This window comes from Tasmannia lanceolata, unplaced genomic scaffold (assembly GCF_043159265.1).
Source record: "Tasmannia lanceolata isolate RefF3 unplaced genomic scaffold, GAP_Taslan_0.1 ptg000018l, whole genome shotgun sequence".
In the NCBI taxonomy this organism is placed as follows: domain Eukaryota; kingdom Viridiplantae; phylum Streptophyta; class Magnoliopsida; order Canellales; family Winteraceae; genus Tasmannia; species Tasmannia lanceolata.
The window spans coordinates 64,882,763-64,903,091 of record NW_027518695.1 but is presented as its reverse complement, the minus strand read 5'-3'; the positions used below and the strand labels follow the sequence as shown (position 1 = coordinate 64,903,091).

General features: G+C 40.1%; 1 protein-coding gene across 1 annotated transcript in view; it reads left to right on the top strand.

Annotated features, from left to right (window-relative positions):
• The window catches only part of LOC143851776 (uncharacterized), a 47,166-nt gene extending 30,606 nt beyond the window's left edge, over positions 1-16,560 (top strand). Inside the window, exon 7 of the mRNA XM_077361260.1 lies at positions 15,427-16,560. Coding sequence (XP_077217375.1) covers positions 15,427-16,227 — 801 coding nt within the window. The 3' untranslated portion in view covers positions 16,228-16,560. The remainder of the gene's footprint in view (positions 1-15,426) is intronic.
• The last annotated feature ends 3,769 nt before the right edge of the window (positions 16,561-20,329 follow it).

Genomic DNA, 20,329 nt, shown 5'->3' with positions numbered 1-20,329 from the left:
GAAAGTGAAAAGACTGCCATATCCCTACTCACAAAGAAGAAGAATTAGTAGCACAAGGGCATAATAGGAAAAACTAGCTAAACAAAAGGGAAAGCCATAAGTGGTGTGTGCAAGGGTGGGCCCTAGATGATGTGGACATCCCCCACATCTAGGTCCAAAATAATGTCCAAAATAACTAATGTAATCAAATAACATGAGAAATAAGCAAGGTATCAACGATAATAAAAAGATCCAATGGTCGGATCACATCATCTTCACTACCACTACCATCACCACGCTCACCCTCAGCACCACCATGACCCAGAAAGGTAACATTTTCTCTCATGTCCCCCCCCTCTCTCATGTCCTCATTCTTTTTTACGGTAGATAAGTTCTCAATAGAAATTTCTATAATTTGTGAGTTGATCCATAAATCTTAATTGAATGTTTATCTCTGTCCCTATATCTTGATTTAATTACTTTGCAGTTTCTCTCTCTTTTGCCCTTTTCTGAAAAACTTTTAAGTCCCTAACCCCTTTTCACTCTCACCGCTAACGAGAGAGAGAGAGAGAGAGAGAGAGAGAGAGAGAGAGAGAGAGAGAGTAAACCCTAGGGTTTCCAAGAGTCCAAGACACTTTTCCCACCGCCATCGTCCCTATCCGTCCTTCCTGTCATTTTCGGCCATTGTTAGGTCTTTAAGCTTCGTCTTTCTTGCAGATGGGTCATTTATTAGGTCTTCAGAGATCCTTCTTGTAGTTGGGTATGGATTCAAATATCTAGAAGACGTCCTGCCGGTTTCTTCTGCTTATGGATTTATGTTTAAAGGTAAAAATCAATTATGCTCTCAGGTTTTACTTCCTTTTTGGCATTTTAGGGGATTCTTCACTTTTAGTTCTAAGAGCTAGGGCGCCATGAACGGATTTTCTAAAACCCAAAATCTGGAAGTTATATTTTAGCTTCTCTCTGTCAACTATGTTCCTGATTTCTCAATGCGTCTCAAATTAGGGCATATTCTCTATTATTGGTTCATTCTAAAATTCCGTTTACATAATTATTTCTTTAATCCCTGTTTGGATTGCAGGATATCAGATTGAGCAATGCCTGATCCTTTGCCTTAATAACCCACATCATCAGAACCAAATTTCCTTCTGTTCGTATCCTCCTATAGGGTTCAATGAACTATGGATAATATTTAGGCTCTGAAACTGATTAGCATAGCTATGGATAATATAGGGTCTTGGAGATTTAGCATAGCATTTGCAAGAATGGGGACATTGGTTTGGGTTTGGACATATAGAGAATATCACAATTTTTCTTAGTGGGTTTGTGAAGAAAAAGAACCATTTGTTAGAAAAAGAGAATAATGAATGTGTAGACATATGTTGTAATTGGCTCCTTTTCTTGGTGTTCGGTGGAGTTGAGCACCTACAAATCCATGTTTAATTATATTGCGTAGGTGATTTTCTGATCGTAGCTGGTTGTAAACCATTTTTTGATAGTGCACTGTGTTTGCCCTGTTTTCGATGAAATGCCACACGGAAAGGTTTGATAGAATATATAGTGTAATTCTACAATCCGGGTTTAGACGTACATAGAATATGTTGTAATGGGCTCCTTTCTTGGTGCTCGGTGGAGATGAGCACCTAAGAATCCACACAGAAAGGTTTGATAGAATATATAGTATAATTCTACAATCCGGGTTTAGACGTACATAGAATATATTGTAATGAGCTCCTTTCTTGGTGCTTGGTGGAGATGAGCACCTAAGAATCCATGGAAGCTATCGATAAAATCCCCTTTTATTTTATCTGTTATTTTGCTGAATCTTTTTTTTTTTTTTTGAATGGCGTTATTTTGCTGAATGTTCAATTTCCACATTCTAACTTTAATCTATTTTCTCTGATTCGACTGATCACTAATGTTCAATTAAATTTTATTGTTACTTTTTTGTGTGTGTTTTGTTTGGTTGTTTCAAGTATTGATTATTTCCTAGAAAAAACAAAACTTTAAAGATCCAATATTTGGGGTTTTTGCAATCTTGCTTTCTTTGTAACTACATTGAATCTCAAAGTCCTGATGCTTAGTTTCCTTTATCCCCACCTTAATCTTTTTGATATTGTAGTCTGAGGATTTTTTTTCTTTTGGGTTTTGTTTGTTCACTTGATTTGTATTTTTTGGGTTTTTTATTTGGTGGCCTCTATGCATGATTTTGCTTTGTACGATTTTGTTGGTTGTTTTGAGTTAGGGGTTTATCAATCTCAGCTAGGTTTTGGTTTTGATGGGCTTCTGAGCATAAAGCAGATGAAAGCCGTTTTTTATTTTATGCTTTAGTTTCTTTCATTTGGTTACTTGGAAACAAAAGAGGGGGGTTGGGTTGTGGGGGCAGTAAGCAGAAACACTGTGAACATGCGGAACAAACCCAAAATTCTAAGAGAAGAATCAATAAATCTAAGCACATGTCAAACGAGGTTGAATTCACTATGAAATGAATAGGAATTTAGTAGGAGATGATTGAGAAAGAATCAAGATTGCTGGTGAAATGAAACCCTCTGAGATTAAAAACCCGGTACATGAATGCCGCCAAAACCATTAGAAATTAGAAACAAAAGAATCTAATTTTAAATAAATAACAAAGAAAAAACACAATTATTCATATAGGCATGGAAGCTTGTAGGAAAGCGGAATTGTGGACCTATAGAATTGTAGATCCATGAACTCAAATACGAATTGCATATAAACCCTGCAGAAATATAGATTAGAACTAATGCAGAACAAAAGAATCTACAGATCGTAATAGAAAAGAAAAAAGTAAAAAACGTACTTGAAAATTGCACATCTTTCTCTTTCTTGTGACAAACTTTGGGTTCATATCTTGTGAACCATTGTTTAGAAGCTCTCTGAGTTAATCATTTGATTGGTCCGGTTCAATAACATGCTTTCACTAGGCCGGTTAAATAACATACTTTCACTGATTTGTGAGTAGACTCGGTTTTACCTTGGGAAAGTTCTTGTTCGATTACGATTTTTTAATTACGGTTGTGAACCCTGTCTTGCTCTCAGCAGGAAACCCTTGAAGCCTCCCCCTCCATGATGATGAGGAGGTTTCATAAACCTCATTTCCCCCTTCTTTTGTTTTAATGCCCGGGAAAGATTTCTAGAGCGAATTCGAGGCATCTTTCTCAAATATTTGATAAAAAACAACTTTCTTCCTCCGACTAACAAATCAAAGCATCTGACCCAATGAAACATGGATGCGGGTATGGGGTGCAGGTACGACACGATACGGGTACATAGATACGTATTTAAAAAAAGAAAAGAAAAAGGATACGGGTACGTTGGGGGCACGTTAAATATAATATCTTTTTACATTTTAATATATATTTATAAAAATTAAAAAAATTAAATATTTCGTTAAAGAATTCAAATAATTTAATTGGAGAACAATCATATAACATTAACATCACCAAAATCTAATATTACTTCACCAAAATCTAATATATATATTTTTTGAAATGGCAATATATTGAAAGAATGGAACCAAGATGGTCCACAAAAATACAAAGAAAGAGAAAAGTTACATCAAAAGGACTAAAAATACATTTCACGGAGGGAGATAATCAAACCATTCCAAACCCTCTTTATGACACCTGATCTAGCAAGGGAATCAGCTTTACCATTGGCTGATCTTCTAACAAATTTAAACCCTATGGATGAACCTGAAACAAGATCAACGATCTCCTCAAAGAAGCTAAGAAATCTCCACGGTGGTGCAATCTTTCCAGATAACCAACTGATTACGTTAGAAGAATCACCTTCCACAATCACTTTATCAAACATATCCATACTCAGATGTTTTATTCCTTGAAAAGCCGCTTTTACTTCCTCTTCAGATGAATCGCTTCTACCAATTGGGCCAGCAAAAGCCCAAGACACCACCCCTGCAGAATCCCTAACAAGGCCACCTATACCAACCGGGCCCGGAATACCCAAACTAGATCCGTCAAAGTTTATTTTCAGATACCCTTCAGGAGGTGCCTCCCATCTTTGAACTATCTTCTCTCTCCTCACCCCTTCCCAACACACAATTCTCCAGCCTTCCCATAGATCAAGCTGAAACAAATTGAAACTGAGGAAGACTCTTGGCCCAAAAAATAACCAAAGCAATAACTTTCATAAATAACCAGTAAGATGACTTAGCCACTCCATTGAAAACTCTCGAATTTCTTTCTTTCCAGATAACCCACCACAAAGCTATCAAACACAGCTTCCAAAGCAATTTCTCTTTCTTCTTCCAAGGCACAAAATCCCAACTCAACAGAAGTTCTGGTATAGAGTTTGGGGAGATCCAACATATACCAAACCTATCCAGAATGAGGCCCCAAATCTCCCTTGCAACCTTGCAATAAATAAACAGATGATCAATAGATTCACCTTCTTCCATACAAAGCGAACAATAATCTACCAGCCACATACCCCTTCTTCTAAGAAATTCAATGGTCTGAATCCTCCCATAGCAAACTGCCCAACCAAAAAAGGAAACTGATGAAGGCCTGTGGAATTTTCAAACTTCAGCTGCAAGAGGGGAACCTGAAGCATGCACCAACCAAGAGTAAAAGGATTTCACAGAGAAGAAGCCGGATGGATCCCAGATCCAAATTCTTGTGTCCACCCCACTTCTTTTTAGATAGCAATTCTCAATCAAAAGAAGTAACCGAGAAATGGAATTTAACTCTCTGTCAAAAAATTCCTTCTGAAGCTTGGCTTCCAAACCACCTTGGTGTCCACCCTCTCAAAGCAATCACACACCAACACATCTTTATTCAAAGCCACCGAGAACAAATCAGGAAAAAGAGCCTTCAAGGGTTCATCAGAGTACCAAGCATCCATCCAAAATTTTATACGATCCCCTTTGTAAACTTTAAACTGAATGCCCACCTCAAATATTTGCTTGAACCGCAAAATGTTTTTCCAAACAATCCCACCTTTCTTGCTATAAGAATCATCTGAGCACCAGTTCCCATTTAAGAAGGCATATTTGCTACCAATCATCTTTACCCACAAAGAAGATTGTTCCATACCAAAATCTAATATAACTTTTAAGTTGTTAGATATTTTGATATATTCAACCACCACCCCGGTTCTGTTAATTGAGACAGCCCCTCTATTGTAAATTTGTAATTTTCGATTTAATTCGTACCGGGTGCACACCCAAATGTACCCGATACATACCCAAACCCCCAAACTGGATTTTCATTTTGTTTGTTGTTTGGGTGTGTACCCAAAGAGTACCCAAGCGCATCCGCACCCGATACAGGTGCGTGGGCCTCCGGAGAGTACCCGTGCTTCGTAGATCTAACCTTTTGCGGCGTGTGTATTTTGGCTAGCCTATGTGTGAATATACTAGTTCTAATTTTTATATTTGTTTATTTTTTTCAATTTTTCTTCCTTTAAAATGATAAAAGATTTAAGGCTAATTGTCGGGTTGTTTTTTGTTTCGGGCCAGATATGTGCATACATGTGCTTCATCTTACTATTTCATTTTTATTTTAAAATATGTGTACTTTCACCATTTTGGCCTTTTTTCCTCTCGAGGTTGAAGTTTCAACTCTCTTTTTTTCTTCTTGGCAACTATGTCGTACCCCCATTCCACTGGATAACTTACATCCCGCACTCAATGCTCTCTTAGGGTACCTATGAGTTGCACCACGGTTCCTCGGGACACTTCCTGGACATGCCTGGGTCCCTTATGGCTCTTCAGCCACCATCAAGGTTCTGTCGCCCATCCTTCTCGGTAAGGGGATGAGACAACCTTTTGCGGGTTGTAAATGAGAAAGAAAAATTGCAAATGTCTCTCTCTTTTATGAATCTTTGGGTATGTATCTCATGAACCACTGTTTAGAAGCTCACGAGTTTATCATTTGACCTAGTTCAATAGCATACCACGTCATTCATTGACTTGTGAGTAGACTTGGTTTTACATTGGGAAAGTTCTTGTTCGATCACGATTTTTTAAATACTTTTGTGAACCTGTATTCTTCTCACCACGGAACCTTTGAAGCCTCCACTCCACAACAAGGAGGAGGTTTCTTCCCCCTATTTCTTTTGTTCTAATCCTTGGGGAAGGTTTCTAGAGAGAATTTGAGTTATCTTTCTCAAATATTTGAGAAAAACAACCTTCTTCCTAAGCGTCAGATCTTTTGTGGTGTATTTTGTTTGGGTAGTCTGTGTGAATACACTAGATCTTTTTTTTTTTTTTTGAAATGGCAATATATTAAAAAGGAACCGAGATGGTCCACAATGAGAAATAAAAGGAGAGGAAAAAAAGAAACATTAAAATAACAATTATGGCAGCATATAATCAAACCACTCCAAACCCAATCTAGTGATTCCCGCTTTGGCCAAAAAATCCGCTTCTCCATTAGCAGACCTCCTAATATGCACAAAGGAGGCAGATGATCCCATCACCCAGTCTGAGATCTCCTCAACCATGCTAAGAAACCGCCATGGAGGGGAGCAGAACCCGAAATCCATCTCACAACATTGGAAGAATCTCCTTCTACTATCACTTTATCCAGAATTTCTTTGTCCAAATGTAAAATACCCGAAAAAGCAGCTTTTACTTCCGCCTCATTAGAGTCTGTAATACCACAGGGGCCAGAGAAAGCCCATACCACCCGACCATCATCGTTCCTGAGAAGGCCACCCACTCTCGACGGGCCTGGATTCCCAAAACTAGCACCATCAAAGTTTAGCTTGAAGTATCCAATCGGAGGAGGAATCTACTTTTGAATTACCTTAGATTTGACTGCCGCCTCATTACAGACTATTTGCCACCCCTCCCATAGATCGAAGGCTGAGATGCAACAAAACATAGGGATGCTCCTCGCCCATTGGATGGATATTGCAATTATTCTCAAATAAACCCCATAAGCTGATTTAACTTTCCCTTAAAAAACTCTTCCATTTCTTTCCTTCCAAATTGACCACCACGAGGCCAAAAGGCAAATCCTCCATAAAACCTTCCCCTTATTCTTCCAAAGGACAAAATCCCAACAATTAAGCAGTTGGGCGATTGATCTTGGAAAGACCCAATGGATACCAAATCTCGACAGAATCATACCCCATATTCTCTGGCAAACCTACAATGTAAAAACAAATGATCAATGGATTCACTATCCTGCAAGCATAATGGACAATGGCTTACTAACCACATTCCTCTTTTTCTTAGGAAATCCATAGTCTGAATTCGACCACAACTTATAGACCATCCAAAGAAGCCTACTCTTGGGGGACAATGACATGACCAAACCTTCGCCGATAAACAGTCCTCCTCGCCAATAATCAGTCGAGCATAACAAGATTTGACTGAAAAAACACTAGAAGGGCACCAAGTCCAAATTCTTTTATCCATTCCCGATCTTTTTATATAGCACTTTTCAATGACCTCAAACAAATTCGAGAGGGAGGACAATTCTCTCTCAAAAAAGTTTCTTTTGAATCTCGGGCACCATACTACCTTCTGCTCAACTCTTTCAAAACACTCACACACTAGCACCTCCTTATCTGCAGCCACCAAAAATAAATCAGGAAATAACAAGCTCAAGGGATCCTCGGAACACCACGCATCGAGCCAGAATCTGATCATATGGCCAGAATACACCTTGAAGCAACAACCCTTTAGGAATTCATGCCTTAAACCAAGAATATCCCGCCAAGATGTAACTCCCCTCTTCTCATAAGCGTCATCAGATTCCCAATTCCCTAAAAGATACCCATATTTGCTTCCAATTACCCTCACCCACAATGAAAGCTCCTCTTCCCCAACTCTCCAAAGCCATTTACTCAATAGGGCATTATTGAAACCCTTAATTCTTTTAATGCCCATACCTCCTTTTTTTATTGGAACACAAACCTTGTCCCATTTAACTAGTGGAATTCCATTTTTGATGCTTGCTCCACCCCATAGGAATCTCCTTTGAATCTGCTCAATCCTCAATGCCACACTTACTGGGCACTTGAATAATGACAGGAAATAAACTGGAATATTAGATATCACCGACTTTATCAACATTAATCTCCCTCCTTTTGAAACAAGGTTTCTCTTCCAGGTCTCCAATCTTCTTTCTATTCTTTCCACTACCGGTTCCCAAAGAATTTTACTCGGTCTGCCCACCCCCAGCGGAAGTCCAAGATAGGAAGAAGGAAGAGCATCAATCTTGCAACCTAGAATTTCAGCATATATCCTTACATCCTCCAAAGGGACATTTATAGCAAATAACCTTGACTTTAGGAAGTTAGATCGCTGCTCGGATATCAACTCGTAGCATCGAAGAATTGCCTTTAAGTTCAATAATTTAATCTTTTCTGGCAAACTAAAAAGAAGAGTATCATTTGCAAATTGTAAAATTGTTACTTCATCCTCATCCTTCCCAATATAAAAACCTTCGATCAACCCTTCGATCGACCCCTTTTCACTTCCCTTCTGAATCAACTTGCTTAGAGTTTCCGCAACAATCATGAAAAGAAAAGGAGATAGAGGATCCCCATGCCTTAGACCCCTTGAAGATTTGAAGAAGCCTTTCGCAGATCCATTAACCAAAACAGAAAACCACGCTGATGACAAGCACTTTCTAATCTAGTCTCTCCATTTGTTGCTGAAGCCCATTTTCCCAAGAATATAGTCCAAGCAATCCCACTCAACACGATCGTAGTCCAGTTTACAAACCACCCCTTGTTCTCCATTCCTTGAATAAGAATCAATAACTTCAGTCGCAATTAACGAACAATCCAGAATTTGCCTATTGCTTACAAAAGCACTTTGACTAATGGAGATAATATTGGGAAGAACCACTTTTAAACGATCTGCCAAGACTTTTTCTAGGATCTTGTAAAGACAACCCACCAAGCTAATGGGTTGAAACTCTGAAACTTTTGAATCACCCTCCATCTTAGGAATTAAGGCTATGAATGTAGCTCTCGTGCCTTTATTAAGACTAGCCCCCTCATGAAATTCTTTGAAAAAACTCATAATATCACCCTTCACAAAAGACCAACAGGACTGGAAAAAAGCAATGGAGAACCCGTCTGGCCTAGGAGCCTTGTCTCTAGCCATGGAGAAAAGAGCTGTTTTAACCTCTTCTTCACTAAAAAGCCTATCCAACTTAGAACTTTCCTCTAGAGTTAGACTCTCAAATTCAATTCCCTCCGGATTTGGACGGACTATGTCCTCAGAAGCATACAAAGAGGAGAAAAAATTCACTATTGATGTAGAGATACCTTCCTTGCTAGAAACCATGCTTCCATTCTCGTTTAGCACTTCAATTCTATTATTTCTTCTTCTAACACTAGCCATCGCATGAAAGAATGCTGTATTTTAATCTTCCTCTGACAACCACTTCACTCTAGACTTCTGGCACCAAGTAATTTCCTCATGCAGAAGAATAGCTTGGTGTTCTTGCTTCAATCGGCCTAACTCCTCCCACTCCTCTTCCCCCCTCCCCTCCCCCCCCCCCAACCACTATCTTCTAAGGGTTTCAACTCCACCAACCTGGACTCCAACTCAAGCTTTCTCACAGACATCTGTTCTTTTTTGTCTTTCTCCCATACTTTAAGTTTATTCTTGATAAATCTTAACTTTTTTCCTATTACAACATCCGCTTGCCCCTCCACCAAACAAGACTTCCACCATCCTTCTAACCTATCCACCATCTGAGGGTAATCAATCCACGCAATTTCAAATCTAAAAGGGGGCGGGCCCCAAGATTCCAGCCTTGGGTCAAGCAATATTGGGCAGTGATCCGAAACCGAATGAATAAAAGCTTGCTGGAAAACATCTGGAACTAGAGCCAACCACTCAGCTGATAATAGAAAACGATCTAAGCGGCTACGACTCTCACCTCGAGACCACGTAAAAAACGATCCAGATAATGGCAATGAAATTTACAAAAGCCCTCATATTTGATTTGATCTGATGGATCCCAGTCTCTCCCCTATAGAGTTTATTTCATTAAAGTCTCCTCCAATGCACTAAGGATGAGAACGCAAACTTCTAACACGGTTCAATTCACCTAGAAAGCTTCCTTCTCTGCCCGAAGAATTGGACCATAAACCCCCGAAAATAACCAATTGGATGCATCTCCAACCTTGCTAAAAGCCACTGATATTGAGAATCTCCTTCTCCAAACTTCAACCTTTTTCCAACTGGATTCATTTCAAGCTACCACAATGCCTCCAGAAGCCCCCACAGAGGGGATAAAATCAAAATCCCACTCTGATCTCACATCACAACCCCTAATAATTTCTCTAGAAATAATTTCCAGTTAGTTTCCTGAATACGTATCAAATCAGGTTTCTCCCTTTTAATCGTCTCCTTCATTTGAAGCTTCTTCCCCTGAACCCCCAATCCATTTGAGTTCCAAGAGATTATCTTCATTAAGAACAAAATTTTAAGGTGAGCCTCCCCTTTCTCCCTCCTGATTTCCTTCCTCTACGACCCGAAATGGCACCATCGTCACTCCCACCTTCACCATAATTTACCCCTGACTTTAATCTTTTTAATTCCCGATCTTTCTTTTTACTTGGTTCCTCAGTCCGATGCGCTAATGCCTGAGCATCCAAATCCCTTTGTTCAGCAGATTCTATTTGATCCTTAAAGACCGTCTCTTCCCCACCAAACACAACCCCCAATTCTTTGCTCACACTCAACGTATGATTTATAAAAAAGTCCAACATCTCCCTTTCCTTCAGACCTTCCAAGGTTTCCTCACATTGCAACTCTGGAAGAAATTCAGAAGAGCCCCACTCCACCTCCCACAATTTTTCAGGGCCACAAACAGCTTCAGACGACACCCCCACTTCTTTAGTCACAGCCCCAACACAGCCATTGCTTTTAGCTTCCGATGACCATTAGCTTCCGATGAACAATGAATTTTTCCTACAGATTTTACCATAAATCTTGAGTCCTTGGTTCCCTCTGCCCTAGCACAGAGACTTTCCAAACCATAAGTTTTCTTCCCCATTCTGAACAACAAGTTATATATAGGGTTAATAAAGAACAGCCCACCATCAATTTCTTCAGGTCTAATCTTCACATAATAGTTAAACATGATCCCCCTTTCATCCCTTAGAAACAGATTCTTCATTTCTATGGAGTTTTCACAAAAACTCCCCCCTCCAGGATGCCTCTCCTCTGGCCTTCGAAACCCTACATTCTTATTACCTGATGAGGCCCCTGATTCTCCACCTTCATAATCAATCCCTACCTCGAGCTCCTCCTCGATTTCAAAGTTCAAACAAGTTACAACCTCCTCTAGGGCCATTCTCCAGACTTGATAGCTTTTGGATGAAGAAACCCCAACAACGACTTCACGACTTCAGGCAGAAGAACTAGATAGATTAGAAACAGAGATAGAGCCTCTATATCTCACGCCGTTACCAAGGGTGGACCAAGATAAAATCCTTTTGTTGAGCAAGGACCCATTACCTTGAATTTCCGGAGAAAAATCCAATGGGCTTTCTCCCAGCCCAAGAATTGAATCATTTGTTGAAGGGTCCATACACCAAGCCATTCTCGCCCACTGAGCTTTCAAAATTTGAGGCCCAGTTGTTCTTTGAAAAAGACGGGCTCCTAATATTAAAGCAATTAGGCAAAAAATCTTGAAATGAGTCGAAATAACTATCAATTGCAGATGTGGGTGTCAGAACTGCCACCTCAGCAGGGCTTCCCTCCACAATACTCCTCCATCTGTATCCCACTGGAGAAAAAGAATTTTGAATTTCAAAAAACTCGCCAAGTGTTGGACTTCTAACCTGCGCCCCCCTAAGGTGATGGATAACACCTTTTGCTAACTTGAGCCTCCTCTATCCTTCCGCCCACCTCTGCAACGATCCAGCTTCCATCTGCAACGTTTCCATCTATCGAAACCCCTCTCAATGTTATCTTCTTCGGATTGAGAGCAATCAGACTCCTCCATATACCCCAATTTATCCCTAAAAGCTAACTCTTTACAATTTTCAGAAACATTATCCCTCTCTTCCTCCTCCTGGAAAACCCTTACATCTGCTAGAACCCCTTAGAGAAACTTGGAAAGATAATTCCTTCCCCAGCTTCCCTTCTGTAGCAATTAACATTTTGGCCCTCAGATACCCAAATCCCGCTTGACACGACAAATCCATCTCCACCACTTTTCCGATCCTTTCCCCAATCCTCCTTAAATTCTCCTCACACCATGCTTCCAGCGGTACGCCTTCAATAAGCCACCATTGATTACTCCCTTCTATCGGAAATTTATCAACCCACAAAGTGATCTCAGTGAAAGGAGAATTGACAGCCTTCTTCCATACCTCCATAAGCTTTGTTCTGTTAGCACCTACCGGAGTAGTGATCAAGATCTCCAGTTCGGAAATCTTGTAAACAACTACATCTCCAGGGATACCACTTCGACACGAAAGCCATAACTCCATCGCCTGAAGATTTCCAGAGCACCCCACCTTGATCCTCCCCCAAATCCCTAAATCCGCATTACTGATTGATCAATCAATGGAATCACTTCAATGTTAAAAGCCACTCCTTTGGAGGTCATTGGGGAAACCCTCATATTTTTGCTTAAGTTTGGTGCTACTCCTCCCAAAGATCCAGAACATGATTCTGCCCTTCTTTGTTGAGGAGGGAAATTGAAATCCCTATTGGACCAGACCTTTTTGCACATCCAACACCTCCAATCTTTTTTTGAAAATTTTGAAACCACATCTACAACACCTCCAATCCCCAAAACCAACACCCCTACGCCTGTTCGCTACCCTATCAACCCTCTTGGCTCTCTTACCTTTAGCAACCACCCAGTTTTCATCCGGCGAGCTTCCACCCACGCGAGATCATCCTCAACTTCTCCCACACGCCCTAAAGGGATTAAATTAGGCCCACTAGCAAAACTAGGAGGGTTCCAAGCTCCAGGACCAGTCATATTTCCAGAAGAACCCCCGCCTATCAAACAGGCAGACAACAATTCCACCAAGAGAGGAGACTTGAAGGGCTTGGGCCCTAAACCCCCAGCAGTAGCTAAAAACCTAAGAAGATTTCAGTGAATCGAAAATATGCAAAGGGATACACATACTGGATTTCACCACAACCTCCGACTCTAGCGCCTCTTCCTCCACTAAATCTGAAGAAGAAATTGGAGAACCAGAGGTGTTTTGGGAAGAGGCGACTACCTCTTTAGAAGAGACAACCGAGGGAGATGAAGAAGAAGAGAGAGACGATGAAGAGGGAAAAGAAGAGAGAGATGATGAAGGGGGCGAAGAAGACAACGGAGATGAAGAAGAAGAAGAAGAAGAAAATGATGAAGAAGAAACCGAGAAGAATGAAAGAAGCTACGCAGACGAGGAGGAAAACTCAGAGAAGATTAAGGAAAAGAGATGGGAAGACGAAGAGGAAGATGGAGAAGAAGGTGAAGGAGAGGAAGTAAAAAAAAACAGAAGAAGACACTGACGAAGAAGACCCAGAAGCGCTCCTAACGAGCTATCACTGGAAGAGAGAATCGTCAACATGATCAACAAGCTCAGAGGACAAACCATTCCCCCGGAGAAGGAGACACTCCCTCTAGCTCACCGGAGAAAAAGCGTCCACGCCGGAGATGTTCAATCATATTTTGAGTCATGCTTCAAGACCTTCAAACCCACCATAGCCCTCTCCCCTTCCTTCATGATAAATTAGTTTCTTCTCTAATTTTTTATTATTTTTATATTCATTTTTTATTATTTTTCTTTTTTTTAAATGGTGAAGAGTTAAGACTAATTGTCAATTATTTTTTACGGCGGGCTAGATCTATGCATACATGTGCTGCATCTTGCTATTTCATCTTTAGTTTTAAATATTTGTACTTCCCCTTTTTTGCTCTTTTTCCTCTTGGGATTTAAGTTTTGATTCTCTTTTTTCTCTTCTTGACAATTAGGTCACACCCCCATTCCTTTGGGTAACTCACAGCCCGCACCCAATGCTCTCTTAGGGTACCTATGAGTTGCACCACAGTTCCTCGTGGCACCCTGTGCACATGCCAGGTCCCCGCATGGCTCTTCAGCCACCACTAAGATTTTGGCACACAACCTACTGGGATAAGGGGATGAAGCAACCTTTTGTGGCCCTATAGGCCCTGACCAAGCACCTTCGATGCCTTCTCAATAGCCAGGTAGCTTGGGCAATGGTCCCAACCTTGGGCCTAGCATGGCTCTCCATGGCACCACGGCACACATGCGCCTATCACGGGAAACCAACTAGTTTCCTCGTGACAATTAGCTTTCTGACTTATGCCACTTTAGCAAGACTCGAGTGCAATAATTTTTAGTGCCTTTTAAATCTTCTTTGGCCTGCCTTAAGCTACCTTTAAGTAGGCCTGGCCAACGGGTGGGCCAGGCCAGGTTTCACCCAACCCGTATGGGTCCGGGTGGTATGGGGCCAGGTCACAAATGACCTGGAATCTTACTAGTCACTATATTGTGAACCTAGACCCCACTCGTATGGGACGGGTGGGCCCGCGGGTCATCCAGTTTTTTTTTTTTTTTTTTGCTGCTGTTTTTATTCCCACACTAAAGGATGATCCAAACCGACGTGACCCAAACCCATATATTACGGGCAGGCCGGGTGGACCCGCGGGTCCGGGTCACTTTTTGCCAAGTCTACCTTTAGGGTTCCTTAAGGTCTACCTTGAAGGATTTCAAGCCAGCTAGCATGAGCATTAAGTCTTCCGTATGTGCTAGGAAGCTGTCTTAAGAGCTAGCATCTTATAAAACCGTTTCTTGTGCAGTTACTGACTGTTTATATGCTATATTTTAATGGGTAATTGTTATTGAGAATCAACCAGTTACTCCAAAAGCTTAAGCTGTTGGAGAAGGCATTATTTAGTCTTTTTTACCCTAACAGTTATTTGGTTTTACAAGCTGATCCAAAACATTTTGTTTCTTCTTTTTTTTCAATTTTTCTTCTTTAAAATGATAAAGATTTAAGACTAATTGTTGCTTCTTCTTTTTTTCCGTCCTGGCTAGATCTATGCACACTTCTGCTGCATCTTGCTATTTCATCTTTATTTTTAAATATTTGCACTTTCATCATTTTTTCTTTTCTTCCTCACGGGTTTTAGTTTTATCTCTTCTTTTTTTCCTTCCTGATCTTTTTAGATTCTTTTTTATTCATTAGATTGTGGTGGTCCACTGAATCTCTAATACCTGAAATAGAATTCATTCATTCAATACATCACAGTGGTGGTCTTTAATCTTGATCAGTTAACTTTTCAAGAGCTACTGTGCATTATTGAGTCATTTATCATGACATGCCAAACCATGTAATTCGTCATTTATTGCTTGAATTTTTTCCACCAGAAGCAATCTTGAGTGCTATTATTCAGTTATGATTGCTGATTAACTTTCGGCATTTCCGATTATGTCTTTCAAATGCAGAATCGCGTAAGAAACCCATCGATGTCAGCTAATTACATTCAGCAGGCTTATCGCCCTCCTGGAAACTGGGCCCCACCAGGTCCCTCTCTAATGCAACAATCAGGGTATGACTACACACAGCCAGGTGTATATCCTACACCCCCTCCATATTACAGTGGCTTTCCGCAACCAACTGGATGGGATCAAACACCCACTTCAACGGCCCCACCACCGCCTCAACAAACTGTCGGCTACGATTACTACACACAACAACCTCAAACGGGTTCTGCTACGGCCAATGCTAACTATGGTTACACTCAAACAGTGCCAGACACTAACTATATTTATGATCAAAGTTACCCTCACCAACAGCAAAATTACGGGCAAGATGCCCTAGCCCAAGGCCAAGAACATGATCAACAAAAACCATCTTTGACTGTGGATGGAACAACCACATCCCAACCTTATAGTGCTCCACCATCTCACTTGTATGAATACATTCAACAGCCAAATGTTCCTCCAATTGGATACACGTCTTCTCAGACTTACTCAGGTTTACTGCCACCTCAGCCGGGCTATGATCAGATGGGTGTTTCTCAGACAGGTTATGCGGGGCCGCAACAGCCACATATACCACCCCCAACTTCGCAACTTGGTTATGGACAAGGTGGGTATCCGTATACTCAGGGCGTTAAGCCTATTGCTTATGGACACCCACAGCCACAACCCACATCCACTGTGTATTCTCAGTCGGCTTACACCAGTGAAAGAACTGTGGCTTCTGCCCCAGCCACACAGGAAACCACTCATCCTCAAAGTTGAAGGTACTGATTAAGGGATTTCTTTTTGTTTTGGGTTCTCATTTTAAGTAAAAACAGGGTAACTAGTTTGGAATTTTCTATTTCGTTCATGTATCTTTAGGCAATATTGTTAATTTTCTTTCTTTTAAATCTTTTTGTTTTCTTCTCTTTAGCAAATTACTAGATCATGGATTAGATGTTGTTTATCAAGTACCAAGTTGGTATTACTGTAGGCTTTATTTTCACATGTTTCTAAATCCTCAAATCATGTTTAGGAGTTTCTAAGAACCTTTTGTAGCAGGAATAGTTGGTTGTTTACACCGGTATGAAATGGAGTTCAATAGATTCTCTAGTATTTTGAAGCTAGCATGCTCTTTTGTCTCTAGTATTTTTCCTTTAGAAAATGAAAAATACTTGTGGAAACCATACAAATCCATCTTTAGTAATAAACTACTAATTTAATTTCGTCTAGTCTTTTTTGGTATTTTATTTTAGGGGGGTTTTCCTATTAGTCCTAATCTGCAAAGTACTTACTGTATCAATCCCCTGCTTTTTTTTTTTTTTTTTGGTATAAAATTGCCCTCTCATCACTTCTAAAATCATGATTTTTGTCTTGAAATCAAGAACATTTTAAATTCTCATGTTTAAGAACATTTTAAATTCATAGTGATACAAAAAACAAAAACTTTTTGGAAAAAAAATATAGGGAAATGATTTCTGCGCTCCAGTTTTTTGTCTTGAAATCAAGAACATTTTAAATTCTCATGTTCAAGAACATTTTAAATTCAACCAGTGTTTTGATAAACATGCGCTCCACTTGTTTGTCGTGTAGTATTTAAAGGGATGTCAGAGGATATTACGGTTCTCAAAAAGCTCTTAAAGTCCTTTAAATACTACAGGACAAAAAAGTGAGCGCATAAAAAAGTGAGCGCATGTTTATCAAAACATTTGAGCGCTGAAATCATTTCCCAAAAAAATATCATGCTTTGAGTTGCTCGAAGGGCATTTTTGTTATGACAAATGTTTATCTTCTAATGTAAATTAACATAAGTAGGATTTTTATATGGTGCCCGCCCGTACCTGCACGTAGCCATGGTGCCAACCTTGATTTTTGATCCAACAACTGCTGATGTTATAAGAGGCTGTCGTCGGAACAAAACACATCCCTTGTTTGATTGCGAATATAAAATTGACATCCCAGGAAACTACCAGGTAAAACCCCTTATTCGGTTGGAAATATAGCTAAGGTTATAATTTTTCTCCCTTCCCTATTCCTATTCTCTCTCTATATTAGTAATGACATCCCATAACACTTCATGTTGACAACCAAACACTACTTACCTCTATAAATTCCAAGTAAATCTAATTGCTTGTCTCCTCCTTGTTGACTACTGACACTATTAATGCAGAGGTAAAATACATGCAACCAAACAGTGTAAGGCGGCAACTATGTCGCACCCTGTTACGTGCGTGAGTTTGCACCATATAGTTATGCAGGGATTTGGTAGGGACCATCGCAAAAGGCATTTCGCAAATGGTCCGTCGCATGGCTTATTTTTCAGCAGATTTGTCATCATTCACGAGGTGGCTGGTCTGTCATGCGACAGACCATATGTGATATGCGAAATGCCTTCTGCGATGGTTCCTAGCAAATCCCACAAGTAGTATTTTTAAACTCATTGAAAATATTTTTTAAAAAGGATAAATTTTTTGGTAAATCATGATTCCTGATGATTCCAGAATATATTTTACGGGATTTTCTAGCGTCCATCCATCGCAGAAGGCATTTCATGGATGGGCTGTTGCATGTGAGAGCAGCCACACATGCTCACTTTTCAGCAGATTATGTCTTCATTGATGAGGTGGCTGCTCTCACATGCAACGGCCCATCTGCGAAATGCCTTCAGCAATGGATGCTTGCAAATCCCATATTTTACATATTAGAAATTTCTAGGAAAAAGCCCCTTTATTTTATTATTATTTTACTGTTTCGAATTTCAATAGGTTTATTGTAAAAAAAAGGGGAAAAAGTCCCTTTATTTTATTATTATTGTTTCTAAAAAAAGCACACTGATCAAGACAACTTAACAGTGCAATCAATAGCTTGCTTTAGAATAATCAGCAGAGCTAATGTGCACTGTTATATAGAAAAGAGAGTGTGGAGAGTATGAATTGGATTGCATAGCTCTACTCAGGCTAGTAAGATGCGATACAGTGGGATCACATTATCCGATGATCCAAACCATTCATTTATGGGCACCAATGTAAATAAGCTGTGCCCTGAAAATTAAACCCAAATTTGAGTCCAATAATCAATTTGTTGAGAAAATCTGTATGTTTGAGAAAATCCGCCAGTCAAATCAATCCGATCGTGAAAACATTAACATAAAAGTAAAACAAGAAATAAGCCACAAGATGAACTCCATACACCCCCGGGCGAGAAACACGATCTTCCACTATGAGAAAATAATATACAAGGATTACAATGGACTAAACCCAAAACCCACAACTCTTTTCCATGCTTCTATCACCTGAGATGGTACACTGAGAATAAACCAAGAAGAAAACCTAGAGAAGATTACCAAGAGACAACCCGAGAAGAAACCCTAAGAGGAACCCCAGAAGAAACTGACCTCCCTCCCCCCTCTCTCTCTCTCTCTCTCTCTCTCTGTAGCTGGACACACAATGAGCCTCATGCCCAACCTCTTGCGGTGGCTCCTCACACAAGAGTACTTTCGGCTTTTATATACTATGGTTTTCTAAAACCTAAAACCATTACTATATTGTCTTTCCATCACAATCAGTAAACTGGCTGGAAGTAAGGCAACTTTCCAACACAGTTCTAGATGCAAAATCAGTTCTCAAAATCCAAAATGAACAGGGACTCAAAATGATTGAGATCAAGATTGTTGATCTTGATCTTAATGTGTAAATAAAGTTATCTTTTTTTCATTCAATAATTTAAGAGGGAAATTATATGACTGATTAATTTTGAGGGAAATTATATTTTTGAACTCATGCAAGGTAATGAGCCCTAGTGCACAACTTGGGTCGGATCGAGTAGGATTCAACCTGAACCCGATCCGATTTTAAGGTAAAACCTCAACCCGAATTCCCAAAAATTGACATGAGTTGCACACCTAAATTAGGGCCTCGGTGTCAGCCAAGGGGTTCTGCGGACCATGCATGTAATACCCGGTCCCAACGTGTAAAAATTTGGTGAGTGTCTCCAGGGTTAAATTTTGTTAAAGTTGTATGAGGTGTATTTATAAAAAATTGGGGCCTGATGTATAAGGTGTATGGTTTGTTAAATTTTAGAGGGTGTATTTATCATAATGGGTTAATGTAAGCCCTAGGGTTCCTATGGGTTAATCGGTTCCTATGGGTTAATCATTCACCTTACCTTCTTGTTTTGATGATTAGCAAACTCAAATTGATTAGCATCTATGGACTAATGTGTTGCTTTGAAGTGTTGTGTTATATACAGGAATTTCATGTCATAATCGCCATTACACAACTCTTCTCAACACATGGCTTGTGGATCAAGGATCAAAGGAACAAAGAGCTTGCACTTACAATGAAGACATCACAATATGGAGATGATCTAGTCAAGAAGCTCGAGATGAAAGATCCTACAAGTTCCCCTAGCAAGTGTCAAGAAGGAGCTTAGAGTTGAACATGCCATGGTGACACCTCATGTACCTCACAACATGTATTGAAGATTGGAGGAAGTCACGAGAGCCAAAACAGAGTTCAAGATGTTCTCTCAAGCCGAAGAAGTTCAAGGAAGACTCAATGGTATACACTATTAGAATGTATTTGGAGTCCTCTTGATTTTATGTTAAAAGCACTTTCAAAAGGTTTTCAAATGGTTTTCATACTTAAGTTTTTATATTTTTGAAAACCAAACACACGCCCAAAAATGTGTTTGAAAACCTAGGACTTAAACCCAAATACCATGGCCTAAAAGCCTCTAGATTTTAAAGTTAAAAATGGAATTTTACACAGTGCAGGTCGACCGGGTTATGCCGGGTGACCGCGGGATGGAACCAGAAATTCCAGGACATCTCGAAATTCATCGGGCAGGTCGACCGGGGAGAGCCGGGCGACCGTGAAAATGGTTC